The sequence below is a fragment of the Ascidiella aspersa genome, chromosome 1 (assembly GCF_963924565.1).
Source record: "Ascidiella aspersa chromosome 1, kaAscAspe10.2, whole genome shotgun sequence".
Taxonomy (NCBI): Eukaryota; Metazoa; Chordata; class Ascidiacea; order Phlebobranchia; family Ascidiidae; genus Ascidiella; species Ascidiella aspersa.
In genome coordinates this window covers 2,604,657-2,618,877 of record NC_139447.1, presented here as the reverse complement: position 1 = coordinate 2,618,877, position 14,221 = coordinate 2,604,657, and the positions used below count along the sequence as shown (strand labels likewise).

Sequence of the window (14,221 nt, the reverse complement as noted above, 5' to 3'; positions counted from 1 at the left end):
CCTTTAATAATTATTAATTTAATAATACTTGATTGTTTAACAGAATAATTAAATTGCTACTTAGGAGTGGACAAGAAATAGCTTACAAACCTGTTTCATTTAATCTCTTCATGTCTACATGTGTAAGCACCAAACTATTATGAAATAGTCTTTTAAAACTTTCATTGCTTTTGGATTTATGAATGAAATACCTAAAACTCTGAAACAAAAATCCAATTTTAGGCATTTCGTTTTCCCCTGGAAAACTCCTTTTAACATACTTTTCACATCCTAGACCTGTCAGTCTTGCACAGCTAATGAAACATTATAACTACACATCTATCAAAAAGCAAACTAAAATAAGTAATATTTATATACATCACCACTATACACTTTAGTATTTGTTTACCATCAATCTTAGCAACTAAAAAGCCAAAAATACGCAAAAGCTTCTTTAACTGTAATATAACTTGAACGGTTCAAACTTTTTTCGGCATTTTGAAATCCCGCGTTCGTCACAGCGTCAGACACTAGTGGATGCTTTGTAAATGTTCATCGGACCGAATCAATTTCAAATAATTTCAATCATGAATTTATCTATTGAATGTACTTTATATGTACAATATGAAAGAAACTTGTTTTAAAACAAAACAAAATATACTATAAATAGTTAAAATATATCGTAAATCAAACATTTAATAAATAATACTTACTATTCGTCATACGTTCTTGAAAAATATATCAGCTTCATGGCGATACAGCTTTGCCCTAGAAAAAATCCTTTCCAAAGATTGTTTTCGTCACGCGTATTTTATTGCTGGCGCAATTTAAGTAGGTCATGGCGGCGCAAGACCGCACAGCTTCGCTTTTTACTTGGGTGGTACAAAGTTATTCGCAAGCGACATCAATGAAATCAAATATTGGATTTAATGGCACGTCAAGAACACAAACCCGTATTTTGATGAGTGTCGTTATATTTATAAAATGTAATGATGCCAAATAGGCCGAACAGATGTCAAGTTAGGAAACCAAAAATTAGGTCATTTTGTTTATTGTGTTCTGTTACGACAATACATGCTAACTTGTATGGTTAAATATTTGACAAAATTGATAGACGAACTCGTACATAAAACAACTGATCAGTGCTTTAAAGTACCAATACCCCTCATCAACATATTCCAACATAAATGGCTTGAGCTATTACTTAACAAGAATGTATCGAATTAAACATGTCTAACAATTGGCGTGTTAAAATTTGAAGTGTTTAATCGTAAACATGTTTAAATACGTCAATTGTGCTTAAAATCTCCCAATAATCGTTGTTAAACACGTCAAAATATCAGGTGTTTAACATAAAATCGTTCAGGTGTTTATAATTTAAACACCAAAACTAAAATTAAACACGAAGGTGTTTAAATTAGGTGTTTAAGTGTTTAGATTTTAAACGTGCATAGACCGTTTTGGTGTTTAAATTAAAACACCGTTCTGACAGTGTACGCTAAAGCTGTATGTATGTGAAACCAGCCATGCGTTTCGGACTTAAATACAAATCCTTGTATTTTTTCATTGACATCTGTCGAAACTGACTAATGTGAAAATAATAACAACTTGACTGTTTAAGTTCCCAACAATAAATAAACTACACTAACTCTGTTTATATGTAAAATTAGCTTTGCGCTTTATAGAACAAGCCACGCGTTTCGCGCTTGAGAAAACGGAAGTTATTGGTTTCAGACAAGCTGTACAGTGTGCAGACGCACTTCTGTAATGCGTGCAGTGGCACATAAAGTAGCAATGTGCGATAAAAGCGTTGTGCTTTTTAAAGCAGCTATGTACGAACCGCATTTAGGCAGCAGTTTTAAGGTTTGTATAACAACACAGTTGTCAACAGTGATAAACGACTATAGGACGTTAGAGCCTTTGAGTAAAGTGTGTAACAGTGTACATTACGCTCAGTAACCTATTATGTAAAGTTGTTTACATTGTTGGTCAGTAGGACATTTAAGTATATAAGCTTATATGTGTAGGGTTGTATACAGAGCTGGTAAATGTGATGTAGTTGGGCGGCATGCAGGTCAAGCAGTGGACAAACTTTCACGAAAAAATTTAATATTACTATCGTAATAAAGTTAAGATACCGCTGTTAGTCTCGTTGCGATATTCGGTATAGATTTTTCAATGGTGTTGTTGCGTTCTTATTTAATTAGTTACTGATAAGCCAAGCATTTGGTGCAAGTTCGGAAAGCTAGTTGCTATTGAAAGATTTGGGTTCGATAAACGTTAACAAAAAAACAATAATGATACAGATTTGCCCTTAAGAAGTAAATAAAAATTAAATCGCATGTAAAAAATAGAATTAACTTAGTTGCATCAATAAAAAAAATATAGGTATACATTACAATATAAGATCATTGGCAAAAGGTCGTGGGTATACAGTGCTTTGTATTATTAGTAAGCTACTTTAATACTTTTCAGAAGTGAAACTAAAACATGTCAAACCAGCAAAGCGATTTTGTTACGACGGATTTGATAAAAGAGAGCGATGATGGATTTTCTGATGACTCTATTGCCACGATTACAGATTGGTCATCAAAAGAACATCACCCTGTAAATGAATAGTGTTAACCTATATAGTAGTTTTTAGTATGACAAGTGTCGTCTTTTGCATACACGCATGCGGGTAATTTGTTTTATTATTTTGCATAGATCTTAAATGCATGTAAAGCTCACGGACCTCAAATATTTCTGTTAACCCTGGGAGTCCATAGAGCCCTGTTTAAGAACCACTGCGTTAACCCTTTCAGGCAAAACGTAAAAAATGATTCGTTTAGTTCAGTGGTTCCCAAAGTGGGCGGTACATCCTGAAACCGAACGGGATTTTAATGACCGCCACCGTTGAATCAAATTAGTGCGAAGATGTAAGGCTGAATCCCCACTGTTTATTCAAAAACGCTTTAAACTAGAATGGTCGAGACTAATGAGGTGTAACGCTGCTTCTTTTGTGTCGCGTCTCTACCGACCAGACTTGACGCAAATCTTACGCGCGACAATCAGACACGACTTACCGCGTTTTACTTGCCGTGAAAGAGGGTTTGTGGTAGAAACCGCGAGTTTTTTTACGGGTTTTTGAAAGTTTTAAAAGTTAATGTTAAATGTCAATTGAATGAAAGGGACACGGATAAGAATTTGCAAAAGTAGGAAACGATAGCAATGTGCTACATGACCTTTGTTGAAACGCCTCGTAACTTTAAATATTTGTAGCTGAACGTGCATCTAGGTTTTAATAATTTAAAGAAATTGATTTGTTAAAATTTAAAAAAGATTTGTCAAAAGACAGAAGCAGGCGAACCGCCAAAACGTTTTGTGATGGCTTGCGTAGGACAGAGTACCTTGGACCAAATTGATACCACGAAAGAACAATGCAAGAATCAAACAACTGCAGAGTTCCGTTGTCACATTTGCGAAAAGTGTTTCAAAAATCGCCACGCGCTAAAAGATCATTTGTCGAAAGTTCATTTCAAGAAATACCAATGCGAGGTTTGTGGGAAACTATTCGGAACAAGTTTTACACTTGAAAATCACGTAAGAACTCACACTGGAGAAAATCCATTTGAATGTAATTATTGCTCTAAATGTTTCAAACGAGCTAGAATTTTAAAAGAACACGAACGAACTCACACTGGAGACAAGCCTTTCAAATGTACTTATTGCGCTAAACGGTTTAATCTTTCTCAAATCTTGAAAGCGCACGAAAGAATTCACACTGGAGAAAAACCATATGCGTGCAAATATTGTGGCAGATGTTTTACCCAGGCAGGAAATCTTAAAGATCATGAAAGAATTCACACTGGAGAAAAACCTTACAAATGCAAAGATTGTGAAAAGTGTTTTAGCCATGCAGGCCATCTCAAAGGTCATGAAAGAGTTCACACTGGAGAAAAGCCATACAAATGCAACGAATGTGGAAAGTTTTATCGCCATGCCTCAAGTCTTAATAAACACAAAAGAACGCATCCTAAAGAAGAAACCTTTAAAACCAAAACTTGTGACTCGTTTTAAATCACATAAACAGGAAATGAAACACAACAATGGTATGGTTATATAAGTTCAAGATATATCTGCAATTTATAGGAAATATGAATAAGTGCGAGCTTCGAACATATATCAAAGTGCAACTTCCTATTCTGTATGCCACTTCAACATAAATTAAAGGAAGGACCAGTTAGGCCTAATAAGGATATATTCAATTTCTAACATCAATATAGCAACGGGATAATTTTTACCCAATGATCCTTTATTAATTTTACTTAAATAAAGGGTTTGCAATTATCCCTGTGCCATCCGTATGTAATTGAGCTTTACTTTTCGGATTTTAAAATTCAAGCAATCTTGTTAAGTAAAGGAACTACTTATTTATTTTATAAATCGCTATATTTTAAGACGTTGTACACCCCTGTCTTGAGATTGCAAGGTTGTTTTTTTTGGTATGAGATGATTTATGGAATGTGGAGCTATTTGTATTGATGTGCAAAAAAAAAAAAAAAACTCATTACAATTTTATGTTCTAGCAATACACCAAACACCTTTAAGTTTTGTTTTGCATATTTATTAAAATTAAGCATTTGATATTGAAGAGTTAATCTAGGTCAACTTTTTTCGTTTCACACGGCAGCCTTAGTAACATTATCAGTTTGACCAGAATTTAGTTGTTCTGTACAAAAACTAGCCCCATTAGCACCAATTGATATACAACAACAACACTACTTGTACTTTGTATTCAATTTGTATTAAAATATAAATATAGCTTTTGAACTGTAGGGCCAAGTCACATTGAAACCACCAAAAAATAAATAAATATATTTGCAAACCGGCAACAACTAGAAATGACTACTAACCGTAGAGATAGTATAAAATTTTTCCAACATCATAGTTTCCACTCCAATCCTAGCTGGTAAATAAACCCAGCCATCCGTTACATAAAACCCAGTCATCCGTTAAGTAAAACTAGACATGCGTTACACAAAACCAATCATGCGTATATAAAGCCATGCGTTCGGGGCTTAAGCAAATGAAAGTTGTTCGTTTAGAATGCACTTCTGTAATGCTTGCAGTGGCATATAGTTTAACAAAGTGAGGTCAAAGTGTTGCTTTGGTATTTATGTCACCTATATATTTAGATTACATTATATTTATCGTGGACCTGACAGCATAAAACTAACGACAGGTAGGCAACAGTTTTAATCTTGTACATCAAAACAGATGAAGCTCTATAGAACACTGAAGTATGCGTTATTCACAGTAGCTTATGTATAAGGTTGTTTACAGTGCTGGTAAGTGTGAGTCTAATCAGTGGAGGCCAGGTGAGTATTAATTTAAACAGCGAGATTATTTGTTAGTGGTTTATATGTGTTGGGTTAGGAAAGTAACAATATCGTCAAGTATAAATGCAGAATTTATTAAAGCAAAACTCGCCAAACCATTCCAAACAATAGTAAGAATAAAAAGCATTCAAAAAGGCAGCATCGAAAACTCGAGAAGCCACTGATTAAACCTTCTTTTGTTGGTCACGCTCTGCTGCTACGCTCCAGTGCGCACGGTGCTAGTAATATAGCCTGAGGCTTTTGTGAGCTAGCTTAGGTCCAGTGTTTTTCCTAGCAATATGCAACCTTAGAAAAATTAGGAGCTATTTCATCATACTAAGTATTTTACAGAAAATGTTGCAAGTAACTTTTGCAATTACAGTATTATATATAGGTTCAGTGTACCTTTCTGCAATTAGATTATTGTAATATAGGTTTGCACCATTTTAATAGTTAAATTCATTAGAGCTTCTTGCCAATCTGTGATGTTTTGTGTGGCTTTACGTTAACGTTATATTTGTGTTTTTTGTAGATGCGCAATACAGAATTTTTTTCTTTTTGAACCGGATAACTTGACGTTTGAAGCTTTTTATCTAATATCCATTGGTTAGTTATAATTAATAATAGCGTTGTTGTAATAATCCTCCCATAAAGGTCTGGTTGTTTGCGAACAACACATGAATTTAGAATTTAGGAATGTGTTTTTGTAGATAATAGAGTAAGTTGGCACTGGAAGAAGGAATGTTTTTTTGTATAATATATGTTTAACACTTACTCAAAATTTGCTGATTAACTTACGACAATTACGTCTAGTACGTCACACGCTTTATTTTTTGTTGTTAGCTACTTGCTGACTGATTTAGTAGTTGTAGGTAATTCACTAACGGAATTTATATTTACAAATAAGAGTGTTGAAATTGTTAACGTCCATAATTACGCCACTGTTCCTATAATAGTTCGAAAAGGTAAATTGCTAGATTGTCCATTTTAGTATTTCATTGCTTTGCTGATTTCCTTTCAACTTAGAAACCGCATTAAACCCGACGATTGGAATAAGTTAAAATAAGAAATGTGGCTCATTGCTGATAATACAGTAACTTCGAAGTAAGGAATTTGTTTTTGCAGATAATACATTAAGTTTGAAGTAAAGAATGTGGCTCTTTGTGAATAATACAATAAGTTAGAAGTAAGAAATGTGGCTCATCGCTGATAATACAGTAAGTTAGAAGTAAGGAATTTGTTTTTGCAGATAATACATTAAGTTTGAAGTAAAGAATGTGGCTCTTTGTGAATAATACAGTTAAGTTAGAAGTAAGAAATGTCGCTCATTGCGAATAATAAGCATCCAAATGGTGGCCAACCCACGACGAGCGAATTGTGCTCTCAGATTCCCTAAAGCACTTTTAATACAGACTTGTGCTGCGTTTTGAAAGTTTAACTGGCTGGTTATATTTTAGACACAATATAGGTTGGATGACAACATGAATAAATGTGCTGAGTTTTTAGCATTTAAAAGAGAAAACATGTCAAACTACGAGATTGGAGTTACATCAAAAGATTTAAAATATGAGAGTAATGATGACATTTTTAATCATCCTGTTGCCACGGTTACAGATTGTTCTTCACAAGAACATCAACCTGTGAAAGAAGAGTCTGATTGTGAAGAACAAAGTGACTTATATCAAATGGATACGAGGAAAGAACAAAGTAAGAGTCTTTCAACACAGAATACAGAGTTCCGATGTCACGTTTGCGAAAAGGTTTTTGAACATCAAAAACAGCTAAACTTACATTTGTCCAAGATTCACTTCAAAAAACATAAATGTAAGGTTTGTGGAAAACTGTTTGGTAGAAATATCGACCTCGAATGCCACATGCGAACTCACACTGGCGAAAAGCCTTTCAAATGTGCTTATTGCGATAAATGTTTCAGCCATGTTCAAACCTTAACAATACACAAACGAATTCACACTGGGGAAAGACCGTATGAATGCAAATATTGCGGAAAATGTTTTGCCTATTTGACCAGTCACAGAAATCACGAAAGAATTCACACTAAGGAAACACCTTTTCAATGTAAAGAGTGTGGAAAATGTTTTATTCATGCACGAAGCCTCAGTTCTCATAAAACAACTCACACTGGAGAAAAACCATATAAGTGCAAGCAATGTGGAAAGTGTTTTGGTCGATTAGATGGTCTCAAAGTTCATGAACGAATTCACTCAGGAAAAAAACTTTACGAATGCAAAAAATGCGGAAAGTGCTTTAGCCAGGCAGAAAGTCTGAAAGGTCATAAAAAGATTCATACTGGAGATAAACCATACAAATGTGAAGAATGTGGAAAGTGCTTTGGCCGGACATCAGATCTCAAAGCTCATCATAGGATTCACACTGGAGAAAAACCTTACAAATGTGAAGAATGTGGAAAGTGTTTTCGCCAGACATCAAATCTCAAAGCTCATCATAGGATTCACACTGGAGAAAAACCTTACAAATGTGAAGAATGTGGAAAGTGCTTTAGCCGGACATCAAGTCTTAATAAACACAAGAAAACGCACTCCAAAGAAAAAACGCTTTAAAACAAAACTTCTGTTTAGCTTTGAATCTAGCAAAAACACATATTTGTAAAACTTAATAGGTAATATATTAAACACAGAAATAACAGACCAAAACTTTGCAAAAAAGATTACACAATGGTTGAAAATAATTAAAAATATATCTGCAATTTTAAGGAAATGTAAATATATTCGAGCTTCGAACATATATCGATGGGCAACTTCCTATGCTGGACTTATGCTTCTTTAACAAAAGTAAAAACGGCGGACCAGTTCATAAGGATGTATTTATTGTTTTAAACGAAACGGGATGCTGTATTTTTTTACCACCGAACCGTTTAAAGTGTGAAATTTTCACTTAATATTGTTAGTTTTCCGATCGAAATGGTTTTAAAGCGTTTGTAATTGTCGATGTACAATTTGTGTTTCAAACGCTTTAATGACATTTACGCTTCGCATTTAAAAATGTAAGCCATCTTGTAGCGTAAAGGAATATACAAATTACATGTTTTGTGTTTTATAATAAAAATGATTATTCAACAACACGCATCCGAGGTTTTTGGAAAGAGTTGCGTATTTAAAACCACACAGAAATTATCATTACAGAAAAACATTTGAGTGCAAAATATGTCAAAAATGTGAGGTTATGATACAAGTCTTTTAAATACTTTAATTACGCATAATGGAAACTTAGATTTAAATTTTCTCTGGTATTTAATCCTAGTTATAACGTTGATTCAGCTTTTCAATTTATCTTTACGTCGTCCGAGTGCGACTGTGGTAATAACTTTTAACACAACACGATTTCATTTTCTCGCTCAAGGCAATTTCCTTTAACTAGATTTGCTGCAATAAACTAAATATAATAAGCATACCTGGATGCTGGTTTCTGTTGTTTCCGTTTACATTTTTGGATATATAAGTTAGTGGCTTTTTAAAGTTTTATAGTTATTAGACAATTTCGACGCAAAAGTGAGTAACTTGCATTCTACAATTCATGAGTTTAAGCATCTGCATTAAATTAATTAAAGTATATATTTATGCAACCGCGCGAGGGCTTTCACAACAGAAGGTTGAAACATGAAAACAAATGATGAATATCATGGTAATTTTACAGAGTGGGTTCTTTAAAGCCACTGTAACAGCCAAACATCGTAGTATTTTCGTTCTTTGAAGCAGCAACACTGAAATAGTACAACAACACAGGATAAACTAGTTTGTTGTGGAATTATGCAAAAAATTCTTTCTGATTTTAAACAATTTGATCATAATTAATACTGTAGATGCGCAGCAGAACTTTATCAATCTTTGAAACAAATCTCTCAAAGAGTCGTATGTGGCCTGCGAGCCACAGTTTTTAAACCTGTATATGTATATTTTGTTTGTACCTGGATAATATACTAAATAGACCGCGTTCTTTTAGTGAAATTTAACTTAATACTGGTTTCGGTTTGCCCAGAAAGACAACACGGTGTTCTAAGGTAAAAAATTTTATAATTGTTTAAAACTATATCAGTTACAAATCAAGATATCATGGTGCAAGCGATAATCTCTTTGCAGCTGCGATAAATAACACTCTGCTAGCAGCAGCGTTGCGTGGATCGAACCCGTCGATATCCTTGCTTACTGTGCAGTGTTCGCCGCTTTGTTAATCCCCGCGCCAGAACAATTATCACCGTTTATCTGAACAGGAAGCCTCTTGTTGTTCGACCCGATAAAACCAACCAACCAATCAAACGTGTTTAACGTTAATACGTGTTGGACTGAGTGGAGTTTGCTTTATGGTACAAGGCTGTAGCCTACTAACTAGTTGTTGTAAATATATATTATGCATGATTAAAAAGAAAGGCTGTAAGGCAGAAATCATTAGTTTATGTTAATTAATGATGAGCAAAGTATATATAAATTTGTTATGTTTATGTTTTATCACAATATTATTTATATACAACACTGGGAGGTGATATAAACATAGAAATGACAACAGCTTTATGTACGACGATGCTTTATCAAGAGAGACGTCAGGTTTTCATTAGGCGAATCTAATTTCTTATGGATTCCAAGCAATATAAATTTGAAAAGCGGTTGGTTATATTTCCTATTAAAGCTCTTTCATCCGGTAACAGTTAATTTAAAAAATAATTCCAGTATGGTAAACAACCACAAAACTGTTTGTTGATACAACACTAAGATACACAGATGTTTATTAAAAGTAGGGCCCAAACCTTCTGAAGTTGCTTTTGTTTATTAAACATCTGAAGTTTCTCTTGCACTTAAAATACACAGGAATTGACAGAACAGAAAAAACATTTGAGTGAAATATATGTGGAAAATTTTACCAAAAATCTTAGTAGTAAAGAATTTACAAAGGAGATAATCTAAACGAGATTGCTGAACTTATTTACGACTTAAAATATAACTTCAAATTAGTAATTTATTTTTTTTAGTGAAAAAAAATTTATTCAAAAAACTTTTAAAACACACAAATAGAAACATTTGAAGTCCAATTGCGTGTTGTTCTTATGAATTTTAATGTTATTGGGTATGATACGCGACATTGAAAAACCTCATAGTTATTGTACAACATATTCGTAATAGTGAATAAATGTCATTGCAAGGCTTTTTATATATCGCTAACTATATGGCCAAAATTAATTAAGTAAACCCAAACTTTTCGTAAACTAATCTATAGCATTTTGCATATGGCCATTTCTTTCCAGGTATCGTAGTAGTGCTCCAACTTAAACTTTTAACCGATAAATGCACTGTATGCTTTTTGCTCTTAGCGCAAACTTTCTTTTTTTTTGCTCTAACATACAGCTGTGTGGCCAATGATCCTCACAACTTGATTGCCCAAAACATATTGATAAACGTCATTTTTCGTGCGCAATGTGGCACCTATATTTCTTAAATGAACATTTTGTCAATTTAAACTAAAAAAACGCTAATTATTTCGCTTTTTGTCGTCTTCGTGATTTTATTCTGAATTTCTGCGACACATTGAGAGTTTGGGGTAAAAATAATAAACCAGGGTAACCTTGCCGCTTTTGTCGTTAGTCTGAGCACGAAGGAAATTACGTTTATTGTTGATTTAACTATTAGCAAATATAATCACGTGTTATATTAGTTCACTTGCCAAACTGCTCAAATCGCTCCGAAAGCTTTTCTATAATATCTTTACAACAATTAAAACTTTCTGAACTGTATTGTGACGCGTGATGCCAAACACTTGCCTCAGTTCTGGAATGTGACTTGATCAATGTTGCGCTAAAAACTCTGGTTTGCTGGAAATCGCTTTGTATTTCAGTTCTATTGTGACAACTGAGATATCAACGAAGTAAAGATTTTCGGTAAATTTTACCTTATAATAAATTAGCCTTCTTTATTTTCTACCTACGCCTAAGCAGACCAAGGTTTTACTAAAACTAAAAATTTAACTTGTGTTATGAAATATTGTTGACATCGCTCCTTGTAAAAGAACACTTCAATATAGACTTAACAATTACATTTAATATTAACTCTCTACAGATCAAATATTTGGCGATTTACTATTGGCTACTTGGAGCAGTAAACAGAATTTTAAACACTAAATCTTTACTGTTTTGTCTCATACGTATTAACATTTTACAAAACATATGCCTACTCTAACGCTGTGTGTAAGTGAAACCAGTCATGCGTTATATAGAACCATCCATGCGCTTCGGGCTTGAAGTAAACGAAAACTTGTTTTTTTCATTGAAATCTGTGGAAACTTCCAGATGTGATAATAATAACAGCACGATGAATATCCATAGTCACCACCAAAAATGAACTGCGCAAACACTGTTTGTATGTGAAACCAGCTTTGCGCTTTATAAAACCAGCCATGCGTTTCGGGCGTGCGGAAACGGAAGTTATTAGTTTCAGACCAGCTGTACAGTGTGCATAGTCGCACTGCGGTAATGCGGGCAGTAGCACATAAAGCAGCAATGTGCGATAAAGGCGTTCTGAAATACAACTTAATTTAGTGTGCACATAGCACCTCTACACAGTTACAATCTTTGTACATCAACACAGTTGTCAACAGTGATAAACGATTAAAGGACGCCTTTGAGTACAGTGTGCCAGTGGACATTATGAAACAGAGCAAGTAAGTGTAATGTTAGTTGGGCGAAATGCCGTTTAAGTAGTCTACAGACTGCGTTTAACGCTAGTTGGGCTGTTTTACTAATTTTGCGACTTTACACATTACTTAACAAACAACCATACCTAACAAAATATGAACTCGAGAATGTATTTGAAAGCATCGGTTTAATATTGTTATTGTCATCTTAGTGTCGTTTCGATATAAACCGATATATCGGTCTATCTCTAGTTGTTGCGTTGTTATTTTAAAGGTTACTAACAAATTAAGAATTTGGTTGAAGATAGAAAGAAAATCGCTATTGAAAGATTCTGGGAAACGATAAACTTTTTTCTGTTAATGGTGCATCATAACAGTAATAGTCTAAAAACGTTAATTTAACTTAGTTGCATCGATAAATGTGAAAGATCATTGGCAAAAGGTCGTGGGTATGCAGTGCATCGTATTTAGTGAGCTATACTTGATACTTTTCAGACATAAAACTTAAACATGTCAAACCAGCAAAGCGATTTTGTTACGACAGAACAGACAAAAGAGAGCGATGATGGATTTTCTGACGATTCTGTTGCCACGATAACAGATTGGTCATCACAAGAACATCAAGCTGTAAGTGAAGAGTCCGATTGTGAAGAACAAAGTGACTTGGATCAAATGGATACTTCTAAGAAGGATTCAACAAAGAATGGCAAAATTACAAACCAAAAAATGGAGTTTAGATGCAACATTTGCGAAAAGTTGTTCAAGAAGCGTTATGAGCTTAATGCACATTTGTCAGGATTTCACTTCAAGAAACACAAATGCCAAGTTTGCGAGAAACTTTTTGGAAAAATAAGCGAACTTTGCATTCACATGCGAATTCACACTGGAGAAAAGCCCTTCAAATGTGCTTATTGTGATAAAGGTTTTAACCGAGCTTCCCACCTAAAAGTACACGAACGAATTCACACTGGGGAAAGACCGCATGAGTGCAAAGTTTGTGGAAAATGCTTTGCCCTTGCCTCAACTCTTAAAACACATGAAAGAATCCACACTGGAGAAAAACCTTACGAATGCAAAGAATGTGGAAAATGTTTTAGCCAAGCAGGAAATCTTAAAGATCATGAACGGATTCACACTGGAGAAAAACCTTATAAATGCAAAGTTTGTGGGAAATGTTTTAGCCGGACAGGAAGTCTTAAAGATCATGAACGGATTCACACTGGAGAAAAACCTTATAAATGCAAAGTTTGTGGAAAATGTTTTAGCCAGACAGGACATCTTAAAGATCATGAACGAATTCACACTGGAGAAAAACCTTACAAATGCAAAGAATGTGGAAAATGTTTTAGCCGGACAGGAAGTCTCAAAGTTCATGAAAGAATTCACACTGGAGAAAAGCCTTTTAAATGTACTTATTGCGTTAAATGTTTCAATATAGCTCAAAACTTGAAAGTACACGAACGGATTCACACTGGGGAAAGACCCTTTGTATGCAAAGATTGTGGAAGGTGTTTTACAAGGATGGAACATCTAAAAGTTGATGAAAGAACTCACACTGGAGAAAATACGTACAAATGTAAAGTTAGTGCAAAATGTATTAGCCAAGCAGGAAATCTTAAAATTCATGAAAGAACCCACACTTAATAAAAAGTGTTTTCGCTATACATCTTAATAGACAAAGTCTTAATAGACACAAAATAACTCACTCTAGCACAGTGCTCCGCAATCGGTGTGTCGCGACGTTCCGGGAGGTGTTTACTTGCGTTTTTTAATTGTATATTGTACAGCAGAATTCAACGAATAACCCAAATTTTTTTCTAACCAGCATAGAAAAAGATTTAAAATCGTCTAAAAGTACCTAAACCTAAATAAGACCTCAAGTTTTTTTAGAATAAGGCCTAAATTGCCGAAATAAAAATAAAATGTAAAGAGAAAAATGTAAAGAGAGGGTAAGGGATGATCGGGAGTCATCTGACATTGGATGTCAAGTTAGGCATTTCGGTTGAAACGGCGATTACGGTGCCTTGAGTACCGCTGTGTTAGCATTGGGTTGTTTTCCGTGTTTGGGGTTAGTGGTGGCCAATGGTTGGGGTTATTATACCAATATAGGTAATAGTCCTATTTTAGTTTTATTCCGAACTGTGGCCGAAATTTTATTCCAACGTTGATATTTTTAAATATTTTAGTAAGACTGTAAAATCAGAAGCTAAAAGAGTATATAAAGTCAA

At 34.2% G+C, this 14,221-nt stretch overlaps 1 protein-coding gene across 1 annotated transcript; it reads left to right on the top strand.

Moving 5' to 3' along the window:
- The first annotated feature begins 3,398 nt into the window (after positions 1-3,398).
- On the top strand, positions 3,399-13,637 carry LOC146166532 (uncharacterized). The gene is made up of 6 exons (XM_083388744.1): positions 3,399-3,516; positions 3,725-4,024; positions 5,305-5,339; positions 6,797-7,911; positions 11,910-12,020; positions 12,521-13,637. The coding sequence occupies exons 1-6, from the start codon at positions 3,399-3,401 to the stop codon at positions 13,635-13,637; spliced, it is 2,796 nt and encodes a 931-aa protein (XP_083244870.1).
- Positions 13,638-14,221: the final 584 nt, after the last annotated feature.

Coding starts and splice junctions, on each gene's coding strand:
- LOC146166532 (XM_083388744.1), top strand. CDS start 3,399: ATGCAAGAATCAAACAACTGCAGAGTTCCGTTGTCACATTTGCGAAAA. Junction 3,517..3,724: donor TCAAGAAATACCAATGCGAG/GTTTGTGGGAAA, acceptor AAATCTTGAAAG/CGCACGAAAGAATTCACACT. Junction 12,021..12,520: donor GACATTATGAAACAGAGCAA/GTAAGTGTAATG, acceptor AAACCAGCAAAG/CGATTTTGTTACGACAGAAC.